We start from the raw sequence: 25,993 nt of genomic DNA on the forward strand, positions 1-25,993 counted from the left end.
AAGGTAATGTACTCATTTTAACTCATATTTAAGTACATTTTTTAATTCATTTTGTCTAACGTTCTACTGGAATTTTCATTCCAAAATGGCCACCCTGTAACACATAGTAGCATCTAGTGGCTGTTTCCCAAATAGCAACAAAGTGTCGCCTCTTGGTGATTCTAAGCTCGTTGTTAGCACTTTTTACGCGATTTTAGATGTAATATTTAAACAACCCCATGTATAGGGCTGTGAAATATTCACAGAGGAGTTAAAGCTCCACAGCCAATGAGAGAGCAATATACAGAGCTAGGGATATTCAGGGTAAAGTTAAAGCTCTACAGACATTGAGAGAGCAAGAAACAGGTCTGCGGATTATTCAAAGAGGAGTTATAGATCTACAGTCATTGAGAGAGCAAGATACAGGGCAGTGGGATATTCGAGGAAGACTTTTAGATCAACAGCCAATGAGAGAGCAATTTAAAGGGCAGAAGGAAGTTCAGAGAGGAGTTAATTTCTTATCATTTCTCACATGCGTTTGGGTGTGAAACATGAGTTTGAGGACCAGACAGACTTGCCGGCAAGTAAATTCATGCAGTGTGAAACCTCGTGATCTATCTGATCTACTATACAATTTGAATACAGCAGAAACTGAATACTACTCTAGAACCAACATTATGCAAATTTGGCTTTACAATGACCTTTGCTTGTTTAAGTGATAAAGGTGTGAGGTACCAGATGAAATCGGTGCAATGACTGCAGAAGGTGGGCTGCTTGAAGAAGCGGGCCGTAAACTGGTGGTCCTTCACCTCAATCACCCTTTTGTGCTTGAGAGCTCCTTTCCTCTGGAAGACTGGCAGTCTGGGTGGAGGAGACAGAGGGGACGGGAGGGGAGACGAGGACGGAGACGGAGACGATAGAGCCAGAGGAGACAGAGAAGGAGACGGAGACACCGGTGTGGACATGATCCCGGCTGGACTGAGCGGGACACCCTGAAGAAGAAGAGCAGCAGAGGGACGAGCACTTTCTGCAAGAGAAGGAGCAACAATAGGATTTATGAAAGGGAGAGAATAAATAAGGAAGTGTCTGGTAAAACACAGATCAAGTCTGTGAGTCTGAGGAAGGATTTCAGTGTGATGTGATGGCAGTTCAGATTGTGATGTTCAGGAAATGAAAGGAAGAGATTCCCAGGAGGAGGAGGAGAAACAGAGTGAAATGGAGGTTAATACACACTCTAAGAGAAACTTCCACAGGGACTTCAAAAAACGCATAGCGATTAGTGTACCTTCTGCCCTACTTCAAACACACACACATATGCATGCACGCACACACATAGACAGTGCATCTGGAAAGTATTCATTGCACTTCGCTTTTTCCACATTTTTATGTTATAGCCTTATTCCAAAATTGATTAAATCCATTAACTTCCTGAAAAGTCTACACACAATACCTCATAATGACAATGTGAACAAAATATTTTTTTAAATTGCAAATTTATTAAAAATAAAAAACCTGAAAAATCAAGCCTTTACTTAATACTTTGTTGATGCACCTTTGTTAGCAATTACAGCCTCAAGTCTTTTTGAATATGATGCCACAAGCTGGCACAACTGTCTTTCAGAATTTTTGCCCAGGTTGGATCAGGTTGGATGCCATTTTCAGATCTCTCCAGAGATGTTCAATAGGATTTAGATCTGGGCTCTGGCTGGGCCACTCAAGGACATTCACAAAGATGTTGTGAAGCCACTCCATTGATATTTTGGCAGTGTGCTTTGGGTCATTGTCCTCTTGGAAGATGAACCATCGCCCCAGTCTGAGATCAAGAGCACTCTGAAGCAGGTTTTCATTCAGGATGTCTCTGTACATTGCTGCTATCATCTTTCCCTCTATCCTGACTAGTCTTCCAGTTCCTGCTGCTGAAAAACATCCCCACAACATGATGCTGCCACCACCATGCTTCACTGTAGGGATGGTATTAGCCTGGTGATGAGCGGTACCTGGTTTTTTTCTTATGATCTGAGAGTCCTTCAGATGCCTTTTGGCAAACTCTAGGTGGGAAGTGGCTTTCATCTGGCCACTCTACCATACAGCCCTGATTGGTGGATTGCTGTACAGATGGTTGTCCTTCTGTAAGGTTCTCCTTACCCCACAGAAGTACGCTGGAGCTCAGACAGAGTGACCATCAGGTTATTGATCTCCTCCCTGACTAAGGCCCTTCTACCCTGATCCCTCAGCTTAGATGGCCGGTCAGCTCTGGGAAGAGTCCTGGTGGTTCTAAACATTTTCTACTTATGGATGATGGCCACTGTGCTCATTGGAACTTTCAGAGCAGCAGAAAGTTTTCTGTAACCTTCCCTAGGATTGTCTCAGGCACAAGGCTATCTTGGAGGTCTACAGACAATTCCTTTGTCTTCATGCTTGGCTTGTGCTTTGACATGGACTGTCAACCTTGGGACTTTATACAGAAAAATGTATGCCTTTTCAAATCATGCCTGAATTCACCAAACGTGAACTTCAATAAGGCTGCTGAAACATCTCAATAATGATGAATGGAAACAGAATGTACCTGAGCTCAATTTAGAGCTTCACGGCAAAGTCTGTGACTACTTATGTACATGTGACTTTTCAGGTTTTTCATTTTCAATAAATTTGCAACAGTTTCTAAAAATCTTTTTTCACATTGTCATTATGGGGTAGTGTGTGTAGAATTCTCAGAAAATAAATAATTTAATTCATTTTGTAAAATAAAAAAATAAAACGTGGAAAAATCTATCCATCCATCTATCCATCCATCCATCCATCCATCCATCCATATATATGCCTTACCCGGATTTCTTTCCAGAATTTGTAATCACATCACCCAACCTCATCAACCCATCCATAAACTTACACAATAAATCTTTATGATACTTGAATCTGATTGGCTGAGAGCTGTGCAACATTCTAGTATGTCAATGTTCCAGTCTCTTTACCCGTGTACTTCTGCTAGATGCTCACAACAAGTGTCATTGGTGGAGGACATAATATATGATCATGAACATAAAAACATAATTTAAATTACATCCAACATGAAAAAGCAATAAAAAAGCAATTCATCTGAGCATCTCTGTATGGATCTGACTCCATTTTTTAGCTTATTTGAGGTCAGCCAGAAGTGCAGTGCACTAGGATCGATCAGACCCACATTAATAAAAGAGACTGTTTCGAGAAAGCTGAAATGAATGATGACACAGAGGATCAAACAAACAAGACTTGACACTGAACAAATGACTGTCACATTAATTAAAGAGGAAAGCAACAGACCTGGAGACCCAAAAACAGAAACATGAAGGACTCGGGACATCCTCAGATGACAACAACAGCTGCACATATGAAAAACAAAGAAAGAAAAAAGAAAAAAAGAAAGAAAATCCAAATCAGCAAATACCTGTAAATATGGCAGTACCAGCTTCTTCCACACCTCTCTCTCTCTTCTTTCAATTCTTTTAGAGACTCTTGTTATTCTCCTCAATCAATTCGTTGGCTCATAAAAAAGTAAAATAAAAAGGTGGCAACCTCACAGAACACAGGATCTACAAAGCGGAAACCTGAAAAAAAAAAGAATCTCCAAAAAGGAAATCAAAGGAGGCAAGGAAGAAACAGCTGCTTTCCAGGAAAGACAGAAGAAGGAGGAGTGAACGGTCCTAAATTCCTTCATCCAATGGAGAGGATAGAGGGGGTGAAGAAAAGAGGCGATTTTCACTTTCCAAGATTGATTCTGTTTTTACCAACAGAAAGAGGGGATGTCATGAAGTGAGAGAGAGAAAGTGAGAGAGAGAGAGAGAGTGAGAGAGAAAGAGAGAGAGTGAAAGAGAGAGGGAAAAGGAGGGAGTAGATGAAGAGAAATAGGCAGCAATTCATTTTTGAAATCTGGGTTAACCCTCTCTGGAGAGTAAAGAGAGACAGATGATGAGGAAAGAGGACAGAGAGAGAGAGAAAGAGAGAGAGAGAGAGAGAATGAAGGAGATGTTGGTCTCTCGCTCCTCTGCTTCAGTGGAGTGTGTTGAAAGCTGAGGGAACTGATCAGTGATCAATAATCAGCTTGAGTCTGCATCTCTGCCAGTCTCGCTCTATTAAAAGGTTTTTGGGCAGACGGGCGTCTTGGCAGCTGGACTCCGAGGCCTGCACGGACTGCTCCAGTGAACCACAGAGAATGAGACAGCAAGATCAGTATTCCTGAAGAGAGAAGCACACAGAGTTATACAGCGCATTTCTGAAATCAGATTTGTTCATGTAGAATTCTGCCAGATTTCATTGAACAGTGGTGCATGTACCTACAATAGGGAAAAGAGCCAATTATGCGTAGTTATGTAAAATAACCGTGTAATTCTAAGTCTTAATCTGCAGTAAGTACAAGCTGTTAATTAATACTTAGTCACTCAATACTTAAATGTGCTTAATTACTCTCTAAGACACCTTAAAATAAAGTGTAACCTGGAGATTTCTAAAACTCTCTTAAATGATTTTTTAAGAAATCGATGCTTTGGTTTAACAAGGATGCACTAAATTGATCAGAAGATACAGATTATATTATTACTTATTACATTTTATGCATGGAAAATAAATAACCCAGGCTCATTGAGGGAATTTTTGAGAACTGAGAAATATGTACCTTCGGCTACATGTGCTTGCAGCTTTTGTTTTCACAATACCACTGTGTTAAAATTTAACAATCTCAAATACAGGGACATATTTTCTCATACATGACATTTTATTGTAAATCCACCAGAGGTCGCTGTGTACATTTCTGCCAATCTGAATGTCCGCGTGTGTCAGTGAGACATGCCAGTCATCTTGCTGTGCATAATATATCAGCTTGATATCGACTGACCCTACCTTCCCTAAACCCAACCAATAGTGTTTTAAAAAATAAGAGAAAAGCCATTGCTGTTGCGTGGTTTTACCATAATTTCATGCTGCTTTTATGGATTTTATTTTACCTGGATTCTGAAACAGTAATTTGCCTCAGTCGGACCCTAAAGCCCAATTCAAATTCTATTTTCGTACCCCTACCCCTTTCTCTTGGCCCTTAAAACAGAGTGTGAAGGGAAAAGGCTTCAAAATTTACAATTGCAAAATCGACAATGGCGACTGCTGTAGTTATTCCAGTTGTTATTTTTTGGTATTTATCTACAAGAAATCACTGAAGGCATAAAATATATTATCATAATGAGATAACGTGGCAATAAGATTGTTACTGTACTGTGCATATTCATCTATACAAAAACCACATTAACATTATACCAGACTCTGTAAATATGTAATTCTTAGCCAATAGACTTTTCTGACAGGGTATTCCAGTGTCATCGAGTGACAAATGTGAATGTTTGTTCTTGCTATGGATGAGTTATTACTATTGATTAAAAATAGCGAAATTTAGTGTTTTTTTTTTTACTGTTTTTTAAGCATGATGGTAAAACACGAACGTCGTTATGAATACATTAAAACATGTGCTTGCTTGTCATAAGCATTCGTAATAATGACAAAAAAATACTAATTTGTGCATGTCCTGACTTCTGTGTGCAGCCATGCCGCCGTTGTAGATGGTGTATTCTGGAAGTGTGGTCCAGAAAAATCTCAGTTTCGATGTCTATCTAGCCCTTCCTCTTAGCCCTACGCCTTCAAGCTAAGGAGAATTAGGAAACCCTTACCCCTTCACGTGAATGTGCAAAGCAATGGGTAGTGGTTAGGGGAAGAGCTAAGGAGAAGAATAGGGATTGGGCCTATGTTTGTTCTAATTCTGTTGCTGTTTATGGTGAGCTAAAAAGCAAACCAAGCACAAAAAGCAGTCCATACAGAGGTAAACGATACGTGGTACTGCTCCATAGTGTTTGTTTTACACAAAAAAGCAGCCATATGTACCCGCAAGAACATATTTCTCAGTTCTCGAAAAATGTAGCCCTGGGCACACATTCCCAATAAGCTTATGTTGAAAATAAAATATGGAAAAAATCTATAATAATTATAGTAAATACTCTTAAAAATTAAGAATCTCTACTGACATTGATGCTTCCATAAGAAACCTTTAAAATGTATAAAAATGTTTAGCAATTAAATTATTTATTGCAAAAACAAAATAGATTCTTTAGATGATTAAAATGTTGTTCACACCAAAAAAAAGATGTTTTAATCTAAATAATATATTTAAAAATCAAATAATCTCGATAAAAAATAAAAATTAAATTAAATTAAATTAAATTAAATTAAACAACCTTGACGTAAAAAATGACATACACTATATGAATAAAATGTAAAAAAAGAAATTTAATGTCAACTGACTACCTTGATGTAAAAATCATGTCAAATTGACAAAAAATAGCATCAAAAACAACATTGACGTCAAAAATCAATTTTCAAAAATCATGCTTGATGTCAGTTTGATGTCAATTTGAATAAACATAAATCTATACACTATATGAGCAATCAACATCTAAAGTCTTGCTTTCAATTTTGCTTCAATAAATAAAATATAACATACAGTATTAAGTGTGGATTTTAGCCCAGATCCGTCTTGAACACAATCCAAAAACTACACCATCATCCTAACACATCCAACACAAATAAATCTCCTTTTTTCTCTTACAGAGCCCTATCATGTCTCATCTCGCCTACAGCAAAAAAAGTGAAGCAGAAATGCCCCTGGTGCCCCCTGAAAACAAATAGGTGCATGAATCTCCATCACACAGGTGGACAGATGAAACACTCACAGCTGCATCTGAAAGCAGGTCACAGAGAGACACAGACAAGATGGCCGTCAGACACTGACATTAAAACAGCCCAGAAGACCAGAGGGAAGGGCGACGGTGTTATATTGGGACCAGGAACGGTGTTAGGACATAACACTGACCCACTAACATCCAGAGAACAGCAGCGGGACGCCGTCCATCAGGTGATGAGGAAAGGAGGAAGAGGAGAGGGAGAGCGAGTGAAAGGTTGAAGGTCTAATTATGTAAAATGTAGGTTGTTAGTCTCCTGATGGGGACACTGAGAGAAAATTAATTAACAATTATAATTAGCAAGATTGTTAGAGAGCAAAACGGTGTCATTGGACAGGTATGTGTATGGTGTGTGTGTGTGTGTGAGTGTCATTGAGAGAGAGAGTGTGTAGGTCAGCATGTTTTATATCTTAATTTCAGATAGAGGCACATGCTGGAGCAGTGATTTCAGAGCTTCGGTAAAGCCTGTGGTTATAAATCAGACAGTTTCATGTCTCTGTTATAGCATAATGCTTAATATACAGGCAGCTCTAGTGTGGTGTCGGCTCGGAAATTATGTTTTAATGGAAAGTTCACCATCAAATTGGCAGTTTTAACTGGACCTTATGAGAGTTTCTTTCTCTGTAGGACAGAAAAGGAGAATACTGAGGAATTGGACTTATCTCACATTTCCATGCAATTAATAATGAAAGTGTTTTACACTTCCAAAACATAAAAGAACCATATAAATATCATAACTTACATCTAAATTATGCCAGTGTCTAATATAATAAAACAATGATGTCTGTTGTCTAATATCTAAGTACAGTGCATCCAGAAACACACAATATCCCATAACGACCATGAGAAAAAATATTTTTTGGAAACTGTTGCAAATTTGTTAAAAATAAAAAACCTGAGAAATCACATGTACTTATGTATTCACAGCCTTTGCTCAATAATTTGTTGATGCTCCTTTGGCAGCAATTACAGCCTCAAGTCAATGATGCCACAAGCTTGGCACACCTGTCTTTGGAAATGTTTGCCCATTTCTCTTTGCAGTACCTCTCTAGCTCTATCAGGTTGGATGTCATTTTCAGATCTCTCCAGAGATGTTCAATTGGATTTTGGTCTGGGCTTTGGCTGGGCCACTCAGGGTCATTCACCAAATTGTTGTGAATTCACTCTATTCATATGTTGGGGGTGTGCTTTGGGTCATTGTCCTGCTGGAAGATGAACCGTTGCCCAGTCTGAGGTCAAGAGCACTCTGAAGCAGGTTTTTATTTGGGATGTCTCTGTACACTGCTTCATTCATCTTTCCTTCTATCCTGACTAGACTTCCAGTTCCTGCTGCTGAAAAACATCCCCACATGATGCTGCCACCACCATGATTCACTATAGGGATGGTATTAGCCTGCTGATGCACCTGGTTTTCTCCAGACATAATGCCTTGCATTCACTCCAAAGAATTCAATTTTAGTCTCATCAGACCAGAGAGTTTTTGTTTTTTATTATGGGCCTTTTGGCAAACTCCAGGCGAGGAGTGACTTCCGTCTGGCCACTCTACCATTCAGGCCTGATTGGTGGATTGCTGCACAGATGGTTGTCCTTCTGTAAGGTTCTCCTTTCTCCATAGAAGAACACTGGAGTTCAGACAGAGTGACCATCGGGTTATTAATGACCTTCCTGACAAAGGTCCTTCTCCCCCTATGTCTCAGCTTAGATGGACGGCCAGCTCTAGGAACAGTCCTGGTGGTTGCAAACATCTTTCACTTACGGATGATGGAGGCCACTGTGTTCATTGGAATTTTCATAGCAGCAGAATTTTTTTTCTGTAACCTTCCCCAGCCTTGTGCCATGGGACAATCCTGTCTTGGAGGTCTACAGACAACTCCTTTGTCTTCATGCTTAGTTTGTGCTGTGACATGCACTGTCAACCCTGGGATCTTATGGGGACAAAAAATGTCAAGGAAAATATGCAGAATCGAACTGATGCGCGAGCCAAGTATTGGGATGGGTGCCTCCCTAGTTTGGACACGCCCTCAATGCTTTTGCACCATGCGCTTTAGACTTTGCGACTAGATCATAAAAAGAGAGCCCAAAAAGTCTAGGCCAGAAAAACATCACTTTGCAATAAAAGCAAATTATAAGTCCTTTATATAACTCTTGTACATGACTTAAAGTGCTGACTTAAGGTTAATTTGTATCTAATCAAATATAGTGTAATGAAAAAATGCAGCATCAAAGCCATCAGGCTAAATTATGCCTGCTCAGACTTACCTCAATATCAAAGTATACTGTCTGTTGTAATTGCTGTGTAAATGCAATCATGCGTTCACCTTTGGCAGTGAAAAACAACACTTCTAAAGCCGTAGGATAGCTTTGTGTTTGGAACATATTGAAGTTTTGAACCAAAATGTTTACTCCCCTTGGTGTGTTTGTATAAACATTTCATGCAACTTACATTTCTTACAGTATGTTTAAGAAAAATCATCATTTACTTATCCTCACGTCATATAAAACATGTGCAACTTTTATAATTTGTCAAAAACCAAAGGAGGATTTTGAGAAAGTTTACTGGTAATTTTTTAACATGCAGTGACAATGAAAGTATTTTATGCTTTGACAATATTGTGTTTTATTGCGTTACGTTTCCTAAAGCAAAAAAAAAAAAAAAAAAAAGACTGAAATTTTGTACCAAATGTTCTGACTTAGTTCCCCTTGACACATTTTTTAAATAAAAGCTTATTTTTTGAGCCTTGTTCCGTGTTCATAGCAATTGTAGAGAAAGCAGGGTAATGCTTTATTTCACATTATTCTAGGATGTATATACAATACTATGTGTTTATCAGTCATTACATTAAAGGTGCAGTAGGTGATCTGCCAAAATGCTAACCGCTTGGCATATTATCTTTAGACGGTGGGGAGGGACTGTGATTCAAAGCCACACCTCCTGAAATCACGAACACGCACAGCATCACAACAGCAGACAACCCACTAGTTTATGTCATTTGCCAGTTAGTAAGTGTTTGGCCGGCGACGTGCAGGAATTACATTTATTACTAAGCCATACGTACATGCTATTGCAAAGCGAACATTAAATAATTAATATTAATATTCAGAGTAGCAGTATAGGAAGGCTGTCCTTGTTCAAAAATGAACCAATGCGAATATAAAAGCAACTTCAGGTTAGGCGGAATATTTACTTCTGTTTTGTTGTTAAACTAAATAAGAATATACATTATCGATGCTGTCAAAGGTCCCTTATGAAACTGAAAATAGTTCAATCTTTCGCCGGAAGATTTCAGTGGCTGAACAACATGTTTGTGCATATCATAAACTGTAAAATATAGGTGCATATAAGCCATTCATAACACTACAAAATCTAACATAAGCTTAGCCTGACTAAAATAGTTTTAAAACAGAACCTTACCAAACAGTAATACTTCAGCCATAGTGTCGACCTTCGTCAACTCAACTCCAATATTTATTCTAGATTTTTAAAAGTTTCAATTCAGCATTTGATTTTACCGTGTCTGTGATTGTCTCGTGTGTGCGTGGGATCTGGGTGGAAAGAGATGCGCAGAAGTCCAAATCTGCATTTGCTGACAGACAGTTTCAGCTACTTATCGGAATTATGGGAGATGTCGGCCCAGCAATATTTAATTTTTAATTAAACATTTTTTAGTTTTATGCCTTACCCAGAATATAAAAATACATATAAACCCATTTAGATCATTTACTTTAATCATTACTACAGAACTGTGAAGAGACTTTCAACCAGCACAAAAAAAAAAAAAAAAAAAAAAGTTTCTGAAGACAATCACCTACTGCACTTTTAACTGGGCAATGACAACATTAACTACTAAAACTTCCATTGAACCTATCATAAACCTATGATGTTGCCTTATTTAATGCAGTATGTTCAAATGTTAGGTATACATACATGCATAAAGTAAAGCACAACCAAAAACTTTCTTATGTTTTTAGAATATAGAATATATTGTATATGTGTAAACAAAATTTTCTCATGTTTAAACTGGAAATTTAAATTAAAATGTATCGCTCGATCATCATAATGCGACTTATACCTCCATGGAACTAAAACAGGAGGATTATGAAAAATGTTTCTCACTCATTTCTATGTTTTATGCTTTGAAAAAAGTGAAAGTACCATAAAAGTGCCATTTATAGAGATAACATGTTTTATTTTAAAGTCTTCTGAGGCTAAACAATGATTTTGTGAACGGAAGAGACCAAAGATTTAAATCAAAGTTTTGATTTTATGAATAAAATTTTCTTTTGATTAAGATGCAATCAATCGTAAGGTTGATGCTGTTCACAAAAGCAGCCCAAATGATTCATTCCCAAATCAGTCAGCTCTCAAGTTCTGCTCACTGACTTTCATTTACAGCTGTACTTTACAGCCCACTGAAGAAGATTATCGGTGAAGAATTTATAGCGTATTCCTCTCACAGAGTTTGCAAATCAATTCAGAAGAGTGTGGATATAGATCGACAGACCAATTTTATCACACTTAACTTACTTTTTGTTATTCTTTTTAAAGCTTTAAAGGAACACTCCACTTTTTTGTTGTTAAAAATAGGCTTTGGTAGAGGAGTTTTTACCATTTTTGAAATTATTCAGCTGATCGCAGATCGAAGTCTAGCAGGAGCACTTTTAGCTTGGCTTAGCATAAATCATTAAGTCAGATTAGATCATTAGCATATTTCTCAAAAATGACCAGGTTCAATACTTTTCCTATTTAAAGATTGTTCTTTAGTTAAACTAAGACACAAAAAGTAAATGTTGAAGTGAAAACTCTTTGGTCATTTTTTTTTTTGATGAGATGCTAATGGTCCAATCCAATACAACAATCTGTGCTAAGCTAAGCTGAAGGTGCCCATCAGACACAGAAATTAGCTGAATAGATAAAAAATAATAGTTTAAGTCAACTGTTTAAGTCAGGATAATTCTATTTTTATTTTAAAATTATTTCTACAAACAATACCCCATAATGACATGTGAAAAAAGGATTTTTCGAAATTGTTGCCAATTTATTGAAATAAAAATCCAGAAAAAAATCACTTGTACATAAGTATTCACAGCCTTTGCCGTGAAGTTCTAAATTGAGCTTCTAGTACATTCTGTTTCCACTGATCATTCTTGAGATGTTTCAGCAGCTTAATTGGAGTTCACCCGTGGACAATTCAGCTGATTGGACATGATTTGAAAAAGCATACACCTGTCTATATATGGTCCCAGGGTTGACGGTGCATGTCAAAGCACAAACCAAGCATAAAGACAAAGAAATTGTCTGTCAGCACAAGGCTGGGGGAGGTTACAGAAAAATTTCTGCTTCTCTGAAAGTTCCAATGAGTGCAGTGTCCTCCATTATCTGTAAGTGGAAGATGTTTGGAACCACCAGGTCTCTTCTTAGAGCTGGTCGGCCAGCTAAACTGAATGATCGGGGGAGAAGGGCCTTAGTCAGGGAGGAGATCAACAACCCAATGGTCACTCTGTCTGAACTCCAGCGTACTTCTGTGAAGAAAGGAGAACCTTACAGAAGGACAACCATCTGTGCAGCAATCCACCAATCAGGCCTGTATGGTATGGCAAGACGGAAGCCACTGCCCAACTAGAGTTTGCCAAAAGGCATCTGAAGGACTCTCAGGCCATAAGAAACAAACTTCTCTGGTCTGATAAGATTAAAATTGATCTCTTTGGAGTGAATGCCAGGCATTACGTTTGAAGAAAACCAGGCATTGCTAATCACCAGGCTAATACCATCCCTACAGTGAAGCATGGTGGTGGCAGCATCATGCTGTGGGGATGTTTTTCAACAGCAGGAACTGAAAGACTAGTCAGGATAGAGGGAAAGATGATTGCAGCAATGTACAGAGACATCCGAATGAAAACCTGCTTCAGACAGCTCTTGACGTCAGACTAGGCCAACGGTTCATCTTCCAGCAGGACAATGACTCAAAGCACACCACCAAAATATCAATGGAGTGGCTTCACAACAACTCTGTGAATATCCTTGAGTGACCCAACCAGAGCCCAGACCTAAATCCTATTGAACATCTCTGGAGAGATCTGAAAATGGCTATACACTGTTGCTTTCCATCCAACCTGATAGAGCTTGAGAGGTACTGCAAAGAGAAATGAGCAAAAATTCCCAAAGACAGGTGTTCCAAGCTTGTGGCATCATATTCAAAAAGACTTGAGGCTGTAAATGTTGCCAAAGGTGCATCAACAAATTATTAAGCAAAGGCTGTGAATACTTATGTACATGTGATTTTTCAGATTTTTTATTAGTAGTAAATTTACAACAATTTCAAAAAAAATTTTTTTCACATTATCGTATCGTATTGTGTGTAGAATTTAGAGGGAATAAATAAAAATAAATTTTATCCGTTTTGGAATAAGGCTGTAACATAAAAAAATGTGAAGAAAAAAAAAGAAGCGCTATGAATATTTTCCGGATGCACTGTATAGGTGTAAAATGTCTTAAAATGTTTTGAGCTTGTCCACTTCTGACCACTTCAGATAGCTGAAAATGCATCAGATTGGACTACTTTGAACATTTATGTGGTGAAATGTGTGCAAAATCACAACCAGCAATTCATATTTGCTGTCCAAAAACACAAGAAGTATGATTAAGATCATGGTTGTCAATTGCATCTTTTTCATTCTCTTGCTTTCCTGCTTGTAACACGGCCACATAACAGTGGTTCGTTTATTTAATAGTACACTAAATGCTCTGGTGAACGTGATTTCTGTCTGATGAAATGAGTGTGAAAGCTCTCTGCAAAAGTGGTCAAAGAAAACACTTTTAAAAAATTGATGTCAATACCTGGAGCTAAAATATAAATGTTTATAAGAAGTAAATGACGCCAGAGTTTTAATTTTTCGGGTAAACCGCATCCCTTGAATTATAGAAGACGCAATGCAGTGCTGGGCTTCTGTAGTGTAATAATAAATAAATGTTGTTCAAATAAAGAACAAAACCAGCAAACAAATGATTTGTGCAGAAAAAATGAAAAGGTGATGGACGAGAGCACAAAATCATTTTCACCCCTAGACATTTGTTGGTTTGCCGTGCCACAGAATGGCAGGCCTTCAGTATCATGTTACAAACATGGCCACGGGGCAAATCACAGATATTCATCATGCTTAGCCTTTTCACACCTGTCATTTTTTAAAAGAGAAGTGTTTTATCATCGCCTTGCTAGAACAAAATACTACTACATAATGAGAAATCTATTTTTTCCTTCATTATTAAAGATATTTGCAAATAAAGTTAGAAAAGAGTTACATAGATGGGTATTTGGATTCTGTCACAATGCTTTTCCATTGTTTCTTTCTATAAACATGAATAATCATTTAAATAGAACTGCTTTTTGTGTGTAAAAACACAAGGTAAAGGTTTTTAAAAGGTGAACTACCTTTACATTGAGTGCTTTGTTTTTAGATGAATCATTACTGTACTCAACATTGCCACATATCAGACGCCATCTTCTGGTGGTAATACAGTAATTTGATAAAACTGTAATGCATTTGGAGCCTCACAGTGTATTTTTATAGCTGCTGTTGTGCTCTTGTATACTCAGGTTCATTATGGGATTGAATAACTTGATAATCTTCACTTAGGCATCAGAGACTACAACAAATGACTGACTCCTTAAATAGTGCACTATAAAGGCGGTCAAAGGGAAACCTCAAGTGGGTGATACAATAACTGCAGGTACATTTGATGGCCAAATTTATTATTTCTTCCCACTTTAAAATGATTAATAATTTCATTATTTTAATAGTTTGTAACATAATAATCATAACATAACAATATCATATAAAAGTCTCTTAGACCATTAAAAACCTTTGGTTAGTGTATTATTGCCATCATCTTTTGATTAAATGTTGATCAGAAATCAAAATGTTGTTTTACTTTTATTTTGTCAATATTTAATTTTTCTTATAATTATAGAACATTAATTTGTAAAAAAAAAAAAAAAAAAAAAAAAAAAAACTGGTATCCTATAAAAATGTATGTCTGTAAATCTTGTCAACTATGTTACTGTAGCTGGCTTTGCCTTTAAAATGAATGATTTATCTGCCACAGCTTCATAAGATACAGGAAATGATGCCATTTTCTCTCACTGATAAGATCTAAAGTACTGAAAAGTATGTGTGCTCCCTGAGAAAACCTTTATCATGGAGCCCGATCAGTCTCAAAAATAATACATTTACACAATAAAATTTAGCACAATTCACAAACAAAATCCAATTAGTCAATTTGTAAAAATCATAAATATTTGTATTCAAATTCAATATATATTGAATTTTCATACTATTAAATCGTATTTTAACTTAACAAATTTGATTTGTTTTTAAATCGTGTTTTGAATTTACGAATTCGATTTATGTATTTTTGAATTGTGTTTTGAATTTATGATTTGTGTATTTATGAATCGTGTTTGGAATTCACGAATTGTATTTGTGCATTTTTTAATAGTAGTTCGAATTTATGAATTGTATTTGTGTATTTTAATCGTGTTATAAATTCACAAATTTGATTTGCATACTTTGGAATCATGTTTCAAATTTACGAATTGGATTTGTGTGTTCAAATCGTGTTTTGAATTTACTAATTCTATTTGTGTATTTATGAATCGTGTTTTGAATTTATAAATTATATTTGTATATTTCTAAATAGTGTTTAAAATTTATGAATTGTATTTGTGGATTTTTTAATTATGTTTTAAATTCACGAATTGGATTTGCATACTTTTGAATCGTGTTTTGAATTTACGAATTGGATTTGTGGATTTATGAATCATGTTTTGAATTTATGAATTAGTTTTGTTTATTTTTGAATCGTGTTTTGAATTTAGGAATTGGATTTGGTACTTTCGACTCATGTTTTGAATTTACGAATTAGATTTGTGTACTTTTGAATCGTGTTTTGAATTTATGTATTGGATTTGCATACTTTAAAATTGTGTTTTGAATTTACGAAGTAGAATTGTGCATTTTTTGAATCGTGTTTTGAATTTATGAATTGGATTTGTGTATTTTTGAATCGGTTATCTGGAATCTTTGAAGTCTGATCCGGCATCTTATTTTACTGATCCCCCTTCTCAACCGCCCTCCTCCCCTGTCCGCTGTTCACTTTCACTTTCTTCTGCGACTCCCCAACACTCTTTACATTTGTTTGCGCCACTCTTGCCCTGCTCAATTTCATCCGCAACACCCTTTCGCCATCCACCGCACCAACCATCCTGGCCTTTGTTGACTGATTGACTGACTGACTGACTGATCCCCCTCCGATTCCCTTTCCTTTCTTTTTAAATCCAGAAAGACGAAAAGGCCTTGCGATCGCCTGCTTTTTTTTTTTTTTACCACATTTACAGATCTTACCTTGCTACTCCCCCTATTATTTATAAATGAATTTAAAAAAAATTGCATTTTTTTTGTCTTTTGTTTTAACCAGCTCTCTGCAACCGTTCTTCGCTGGACTCTATCCCCATTGTTGACGACGACACCGCTCTGGTAACAGCGGAAAAGCCGTCCACACTGAGGTACAGTAAGTAATCAGCTGGTAAAGCGAACAGAAACAGAAGCCATCAATGGTGTCATACCACATCATAAAAGACGAAATGCAGCCACCTCTGGCTACATAATTTGCTCTGGTAACAGCGGAAAAGCCGTCCACACTGAGGCACAGTAAGTAATCAGCTGGTAAAGCGAAGAGAAACAGAAGCCATCAGTGGTGTCATACCACATCATAAAAGACGAAATGCAACCACCTCTGGCTACATAATTTGCTCTCTCCAGAAATGTATACACGGCTGCATATTCACAAAGAGCCTCTATTGCAAAAACTGCTTATTGACGGAATTGTCAAGAAGATAATTTGATTTTTTTCAACAGCTTATTTTTTTTTTTCAAAAAGAAATCCTATCTCCAATTGTAAAATCCCCTTTGGTATAGCAGAACAGATGTGTTCTGTTCAGTTAAATATGGGAGTGTTAATCTAATCCCCAAACAGAAAAAAGTTCACAATTTTTAATCTTCAGCAATCAAAAATGATCATCAATATGATTAGCTATGGATATAAAGCATGCAGACTTTGTTCAAACCACAGAACAACAAATGTCCTGTACAAAAATTTACAATATACACAACCTTCCAGTCTATGCTGAACTCTTTATGTACATCAGTGGTTATTTGGGACAAACATAATGAGATTTATTACAAAATTATCAACCTTTGCTTCAACCTATATGACCGTGTAGGTTGTTAGTTACTTTATTAACCACCTTTAGCAGAATTCAACAAAACAGCTAGTGCCCCTATATTGTCCATGAATAAGACATATTGCATAAATAAGGAATTCATGCCTTATTAAAATGTGGACATTGAATAGACTGTAAATTCTTACAAGACTTTTGGCAAATGTGTAATAGTACAAGTAAATTCTAAGAGGGGTTATCTAAATTTGTGTTTAAACAATAGTGTTGGGGAATAGTTAGCTACAAGTAGCTTAGCTAAAAAAAGAAAAAAAAATCAGTAGCTTGACAGTAGCTCAGCTATTTATGATACAACACAGCTTTTCCAGTAGTGAACTACCTTTTACAGCAAGCAGCAGGGTGTCTGACTATAGCTACATTACATTTAATGAGCCGGCAATGGTCTGAAGCAGCTTAGTGCAGTCTTACAAGACCACATGCTACAATACTGTACAGCCATCTATTGGTAAATCACTGTTTTACATGTTTTTATTTATTTATTTACTTACTGCTGTTGTATTGCAAACAATATTTTTCAAGTAACATTGAAACTCAGTTACCAATCAATTTGAAGTAAGAATGTTTTGACGGCTCCAATAAAAGCCATGTGTCACTTTTTTTGTTGAAAAAATGCTAACATGTGCTCACTCTAAGTTAATTATTTTCTTATTACAAAGCTACATTTGTTGCAATGTTTTTTGTAATAAATCATCAATCTTTGACATCACATTGTTTTGAGTCCCAAATATTTACTTTAAATGTTCATTTTATCATGTTTGTTATATACACCTGTGTGGAAAAAAAAAAAAAAAAACTTCAATATACACTCAGAAATTATTTTTGCTGCTTGTTTAATCTACTCATTTAGAATGCGCTAAAACAACACAATTGTTGGGTTGTTGGAGGGAAACTTGATTGTTTTAAATTCAATCCACTTACATTTGTTATGTGAACTTAATCGATTTGTGTTGGGATAATATGAATAAATTGTGTAGAATTCAGCATTATTTTTAGTGTAACTGATTACTTTTGGTTTACTTGACAAAAGCTTATAGCTATATTTCCTGAAGAATAGCCTGTAGCTTGCCACTTTTCAGCTACAGTTTCAGCTTCCTAACACTATAAATCAAACATGAATTTTTAATGGTAATGAATGATGTCGAACCAAAATAAGTCAAACCTTGAGGTTTTACAATGATTTACTTTATGATAAATATGTTAAATTAGGTCTGTGGAAACCATCAATGACACTTAAGTGTTTTGTTGTACAACATGACCTTAAATATGCATGTGTTCAACATGGGTGTGTCTAATTTACACTGTAGAGCAAAATATTGTAGTTATCTTTCCCACAGGTTATATTTTCCTCATAAACCTCATTGTAGGACCCAATATAAAAGACCAAATATGAATTATTGTATTACTGTAAGATGTGATAGCCTGAATGTTTTTACAGTGGCACACAATCCATAAAGTACCCATTGACCTTATTCTTCAATGCAGAAGTGCGCTCGTTTTTGCAAATGTTTTAGTTGTCGGATTCAGTGTCCTATAGGAGAAATGACTAGGAATAATAAATGGCAGAAAATGGTCAAAGCTTGCTCTACAAACAAATGTGTTTATAAAATATACATTAAAAGTAGAATAATGTAATGAGAAAATATAAGTTTGCAACATCAAGTAGCATAATGTGCCGTTTTTAAATGTCCAAAAATCAATGAAAGTGAGATCAGAAGTTTCAAGCCAAAAAGATGGTGGCTGTGCCCACTCATACCGGAAATTATAAGGTCAAAAGACTTTGTAATTGTCACAACTCACCACCTGTTTAATGAAGGTCTTAAAAGATCCTTTTTAAGACAGACATTTTGTCAGTTGATCAATCAGCCTGAAAACAATCAAATCCAATGTGCTGTATTCTATGCCTCACAGCCAGGGCTTGAAATTAACTTTACTCAAAGCTACGGCTTAGCTTTTTAACGAATAGGTTTAGCGAGTGAAAGGTTCAATAGGCCTTTTCACACGTACTGTACAGACTTTTCAGGAAAATTACCGGCAAGTTGCAGTGAAGCAATCATGTGTGAACAGGTTCCTATAAAAAAAGAAAAACTGGAGAATTTGTTCAGCCAATTTTCTGGAATGAGAAGTACTTTAATAAACTTAATGCGGTGTGTAAACAGCTCATTTAATGATATGAAAGGGGCTAATGATTCACTTTGTGTTTTTATATGTCTATCTATCTATCTATCTATCTATCTATCTATCTATCTATCTATCTATCTATCTATCTATCTATCTATCTATCTATCTATCTATCTATCTATCTATCTATCTATCTATCTATCTATCTATCTATCTATCTATCTATCTATCTATCTATCTATCCATCCATCCATCCATCCATCCATCCATCCATCCATCCATCCATCCATCCATCCATCCATCCCTCTGTATTTATAGTATTTCTTTGTTTGATTTCAGTAGAGTGTGTCTGAATCATGGGAGCAGCGGTCATGCTGTGGACACAGGGAGGAATATTTCACAGCACTATCTCTGCCTGCTTTACAATGCCCCGCTCCTGCTCGTAAAAATGAACTATGGCAATGCTGAGTGGAAATACATTACCACCATAAAGCACTCCACCACGCCTGCAGAACACACCCCTCACACACACACAAAACACGCTCGCCTTTGTTGCTGATTAGTTGTTAAAAAGACGGACTGGGATGAAATGAAACAAAGGCAATAGTCACTGACTACCTGGAGGCTTGTTACATTGACAAAGCAAAGACAGTTCGGCAACTCAAACACCAATAACAATCCTTCATTGCATCATTGTGGCCATAATTGTGCTAGCATGACGGTATAACACACACAGCGCTGCTCAAAACCATAAAACACCACACTACTGACAACTTCAGCATAATATAATTACAGTTTTTCTCAATCACTTTGGGGCATTTCTCACTACACTATTTACATTTGCACAATAGTTAATTAGTCATTTGTGCACATCATAGTAGCAGTTTCTCATTCTTTTCAACACATATGCTTTTGGACATGCATCAATTGCTTTCACACAACTCTCTGCTAATTATAACATTGTCATTTGCTTATGTCATGTCAGACAAAATTAACTAAACTTGTAAATGCTGAATAGTCATTCCATATAAAACTAATAGTCCATTTTTCATTACTTGTGTCATTACATACAAAAATGTTGAACTAGTTGTCAAAATCTGTCTAGCAAATTTAATAAAAAAAAAATTGTAAATCTTTATTTTCCTGAAAATGTCTTAAAAATTGAACAATTTCATGAATAATTGACATACCTGTGTATGTTGTAGGTTCAGTTCCAATATGTACTGCAATATTGTTTACAGTTTTGCACAGCTCTACCCAAAGGACATTTATGTTTGTTGTAAATAAGGGTGTATTTATTCTTTTGCACAATGCTGTGAATAAACTAGAACTGTCAAGAGCAAATGCAGTAAAAATGTGAAACATACATATTCAGTGTCTTGTACTCAGATACCTCACAAAATGCAGTGTCTAACTTTACTGTAGTTTTCAAATGGCTGTGCAAATAGTATACAGTGCTGTCTTGAGCATTTTCAGCAAGTGTCACCAAAATCTGACTTTTTTTTGCATTGAAAAAATGTACAGAGTAAAGTGTCATAATGAAAACATGACTAAGCCATTTGACTATCTTGTTCATAAACAATGCTGTCAGGACTTTTCATTTTGATGACACTGACACTTTGAGTGACATCAATACTTGCTTTTGAGGAATGAATTATCTATTTTGAGCAAGTGACGCGCTTTTGCAGGTTATCAGCTAGGTTTTGCAGTTTGCACTAATTGTTTTGCAGTTTGCATTAACTGTTGTGCAAATGTAAATAGTGTAGTGAGAAATGCACCAAAGCGTCTGAGAAAAACTGTAATCCGAATTTAAAAATACACTGTTAACAATTTCCTGTAGAATCCCCAGTAACTTACTGTAAATTAATTACAGCAAAAATAATGCATTTACATTTACAGCACCATTTATCTTGTATGCATCTGCAGTATTGTATGTACACTACCTAACAAATGTCTTGTCGTCAAGCCTCTCCTTGTTAATCATTTGAAAAAGTGGCAGAAGGGAGATTTCTCTAATGAATCATCTGTTGAACTGCATCCCAGTCATAACAAATACTGCAGAAGACCTATTGGAACCCACATGAACCCAAGAGTCTCAAAGAAATCAGTCGAGTTTGCTGAAGGAAAAATCATGGTTTGGAGTTACTTTCAGTATGGGGGCGTGCAAGAGATCTGCAGAGTGGATGGCAACATTGACAGCCTGAGGTTTCAAGACATTTGTGCTGCCCATTACATTACAAACCACAGGAGAGGGCAAATTCTTCAGCAGGATAGCGCTCCTTCTCAGGGTTCAGCCTCCACTTCAAAGTTTCTGAAAGCAAAGAAGGTCAAAATGCTCCAGGATTGGCCAGCCCAGTCACCAGTAATGAACATTATTAAGCATGCAGAGAAGGCATTAAAGAAGAATCCAAAGAATCTTGATGAACTCTGAATGCTTTCTTCGCCAGACTTTTGTCAGGTAGTGTATATCTTTACTGTAAAATATACAGTAAGTTTCACAACGTAACTTTAAAATGCAGCTACATACTGCATAAGTGCCCTACGATAAAATACAGTTCTATTACAGTTAAATTCTGTGCCATTTACAAAAATTGTTAACAGTGTATAAAAAATAACCCATTATAAAATAACTCTCACACATTATTTATTTTTTTTTACTTGCTAATATTTCCATTTCTGCTTACTTCACCTATTTCGATGACTGCATCACATTCCTATATAAGCCCTAGCATTGCGCAGCTAATTTCTTCCTCTTAGTTTGCTGATAAGTTTTGAGGCGGTTTAAATCCAGAGAGCACTGATAACAGAGGCACTTCTGCTTCAGCGTTTAACTAACCCGAAACGCGGCAGTCTATTTTACGAAAAAGCACTGCATTCATTAAATCATCAGTGAGTCTCTGACACCTCCTGTGTGACTTCTGACAGATATAAGGATGATGAGGCTGTCTAAATGAGCCTGAAGAACGGCAGGAGGATATTAATAACTTCCTTTTACAGGATTTTCCTTAAACTTTTTTTTTTTTTTTTGCAGGTTTTCTATAGTGATTCATATCTGGAAGGTTTGCATGAATGTGCAGATTCAAATCTAAGAAGTAGTACATTTATACCCTTAATTCGATGTGAACACCTGTACGCTTTCCGGGAACAGATTAAATGGGACATATTTTACACTTCTGTCACATTTAAATGTATGAATGTTACTTTTTAGGGTTTCTTACATCTAAAGTAAAAAAAAAAAAGCACTTTGGGATTGGCTATTTTTGTGACTGACTTTAATGCATTTGAATTTTCACATTTATTTATGTGAGGTGAGTATTTAAATGAATGCAGCTAGATTTACTAAAGTTTGTGATTTTCAATCTACTGAAGTTTGTGCCAATACTTTGTAATTTGTGCCAGAAAGCATGTCCTAACCTATTTTGTTGTCATTAGATGACCCTATTGCTGGTCCTAGATCCCAAAGAAAATCATTGTGAGGGATCAACTGTCACCATGCTCATAGAAATCCCAAACAACGCTGTTTTTGCACCTTTTCAAGGGATTTAAAAAGAAGGTAAAAACATAATAATTGAAGATATATATATATATATATATATATATATATATATATATATATATATATATATATATATATATATATATATATATATATATATATATATATATTTTAAGGCACAGTGCTTACCATAACTGAGTACACCGCATTTTGAAAATTAATATTTTTATCAATTTCTCAGAGAATATAAGCAATGTATTTTGGTGCATTTAAACAAAACAATTTTATTAAACATATATATATTTATTAAAATAGTATTTTAGTCTCCAAACATATTTAGAAATTAAAAGATAAAACAGTTAAATTCAAACTAAATTTTGCAGAAAAATAATTACAACCTACACAACTATTTTTTTTTCATATTGTTTTACTTCTCTTGATTTTTCCTCTTTTTTTAATTTTTATTTAATATTTTTCTCTAACACATAAATGTGGCTGTACTAGTTTCTGGACCGTTATCGTAGGTTATTTTGTTGGATAAGCTCCAGATTTGACTTCAGTACTGACTAATCTAATGTATATGCACAAATATAATATTGTACAGCTTCCTATTAAAAATATGAATTTAAAACATAGATTTGTGAAGGGTGTACTTATATATGCTGAGCACTGTATAGTAATAGTAAATAGATTTTAATAATGTGTATGTGTTACAAAGCGGACACTAAAAACAATCCAAAATGCAGTGTATTAAAAGTGTATTAAAGGACAGGTTGTACAGACAAAGTTCAAAAACAGAAGCAAAATAGGGGCATGAGGGTAATTCTATGAACATAGTCACAAAACAGACAAGAGTTCAGGCTAAGCGGCAAAGAATCAAAGTGAACTAGACAAACATCAAAACATGGGAAAACAAACAAGAAAAAACCCTTCGTAATGGTAGTAACAAGGCTTAGTGATGTGAATATGAAAGTGATGTGTTTACAGTTGCAATCAGAATTATTAGGACCCCTTAGAATTTTTTTTCTTTTTAATATATTTCCCAGGGCTTAAATTGTGCTGGAACACGTCGGATCTGGAACCTCTGAAATCTGATCTGGCACCTGATTTTACCAATCCCCCCTCCCCCATCCGCTGTTGACTTTTACTTTATTTCGCGACACCCCAACCCTCTTCACTTTCATCCGCGACAACCCTGTCCACTTTTGTCCTTTGTCCGCAAGCCCCAACCCCCATGTGTTGAGAAAATCTTCTCTCCGTTAAACAGAAATTGGGGAAAAAATAAACAGTGGAACTAATAACTCAGGGGGGATAAAAAATCTGATTGCAACTGTATATAATACATCAGTTAGATTTTCAGCTGCTGCAGGGGCTTGTGGGTGCAAAGGGTTCTGGGAGTTGTAGTTCGCTGGAAATACCCAAAGTAATCTCCAGCGGGAAAAAACACTGCTGGCGATCACAACAGTATGAAGGAATCTACTTTTTCTCTATTTAAGCCTCAACAAATTTTCACTCTAAACTGGAAAATAACGGAAAGGAAAAAACAGTGAAACTTCGAAAATTATCTTAAAAGAAATTGTCATTTTAATTTTTTGGTTCAGCCTACTTTCTTAAACATTCTAATTAAAAAAAAAAAAAAAGTTTTAAACAGAATAACTTAAATAGCAAAACCATCAGAGGGTACAGCCAAAATAACAAACAAAATGAAAGCTTCCTAAAGGGTTAAGAATTTCATAAATTCCCTATTAAAAAAAATAAATAAACTCAAATTAAAAACACTGATCATAGCTCACTCACTGACTAAAACAGAATAGGAGAAAACATGAAATTGTATGAATCCAAAATAAATCGGCACTCGTCTTCCTACAAAGCTTAAGTTACACTCACACAGAAAGTCACACTTCTTTCTTATTCACAAACCCAGCTACAAAAACTATTTTAGTATATTTTTGTATATCGATGCTGAGATGGATAATTTGATATACTGATACTGGAATTGCCAGTGCTGAACTCCAGTGCTGACCTCAACCCGACTGAACACCTTTTGGATGAATTAAGAGTGCAGACTGTGAGCCAGAATTTAGTGTCCAACATCAGTGCCTTACCTCACAAACATGCTTCTAGAGTAGAGTGGTAAAAAAAAAAAAAAAAAAAAAACTCCAATAGTTACGTTTCCTCGTTCGATGTGAGCTGAGTACTATATCCTAATATTTGCAAAAAAGAAGAAATTCAAATGTGTTCAAATGTGCCATCTATTTTCCCACCATTATCATGTATCTTGATGTAAAACTGAACTGAAACTGTAAGTAAAGCGTATTTCAGGGAATTTATTATGAGTATGTAGTTTGATGGTTAAAGCCAATTCTAAGAGTTCAAGCAATCTGTATGGAAACATGTGGGTTCTGAATATATTACAATACAAATATACATTACAACTTATATTAAAAATATGTTTATATTAGATTTTTTTTGTTATTGTTTTTATAATGTTTTGCATTCAAAAATAATGACAGAAAAAAACCATTTTGTCGCACAGGAAACAAAGTACTGCATAATAACTAATAGTTATAGTTAAAGTGTAATTTAAAAAATAATTGACATGACAACTCCATTGACATGACAACAGAATTTAATAATCAAAATGTCAATGCCAGAAGAACACAGTATTTATAATGATTAATTAATTAGTCTGTAAAGTTGTATAAGTAATTTGCATTTTAAATGTTGTAAATAGATATGTATTAAAACTAACCATACACATAGGTTATTCCTAAAATTAGAAGAAAACAATACACAAGATAATTACAGAAAAGCCTATACCTAATATACAAAATACAGTAAAACCAGATGCAAAAAAAAAAAAATGTACCTCAAAGATAAAATAAATGGTCTATACAGAAATTAAATATTGTAATCCAATAAAATAACACTGCAAAGTCTTCACTGTGTTAATTAAATATAAACACAGATTGTTATTGAAGTTATCCAGTCAAGCTGTGCAATGATTATCACCCCATTTCCTTTAGCTGCTTGATTAATATTAAACATGAAAGAGAGCAGCAGGTTTATTAGGCTGCTGTCACTTTAAAACTGAATGCACAGATCTGATATACTGACAAGAATTTGATTATTTTCTAATCAGTTTATGCTCACTCAAGACATCAACGTACAGTGTTTAAGTCCAAACTCGTCAAGATGAACATTTGGATGCATTCATGTGAATATACAACTATAGTCCAAAGTACTCAATATTTGTCCATGTATCTCAGCTAAACATTATCTCTTTGATTTCTAAACAGTCTTAACGTTTTTTTTTTTTTTTTTTTTTTAATTCATTGAATCTATCCAGCAGG

At 35.6% G+C, this 25,993-nt stretch overlaps 1 protein-coding gene across 2 annotated transcripts in view; it reads right to left on the reverse strand.

Moving 5' to 3' along the window:
- prkcg (protein kinase C, gamma) overlaps positions 1-5,338 on the reverse strand; it is a 101,444-nt gene extending 96,106 nt beyond the window's left edge. For both annotated transcript variants that reach the window (XM_001921680.7, XM_073925933.1), the window contains exons 1-2: positions 3,407-5,338; positions 715-1,006 (exon numbers count right to left, since the gene is read on the reverse strand). In XM_001921680.7, coding sequence (XP_001921715.1) covers positions 715-944 — 230 coding nt within the window. In that variant the 5' untranslated portion in view covers positions 945-1,006; positions 3,407-5,338. The remainder of the gene's footprint in view (positions 1-714; positions 1,007-3,406) is intronic.
- Positions 5,339-25,993: the final 20,655 nt, after the last annotated feature.

Source organism: Danio rerio, chromosome 16 (genome assembly GCF_049306965.1).
Source record: "Danio rerio strain Tuebingen ecotype United States chromosome 16, GRCz12tu, whole genome shotgun sequence".
NCBI lineage: Eukaryota > Metazoa > Chordata > Actinopteri > Cypriniformes > Danionidae > Danio > Danio rerio.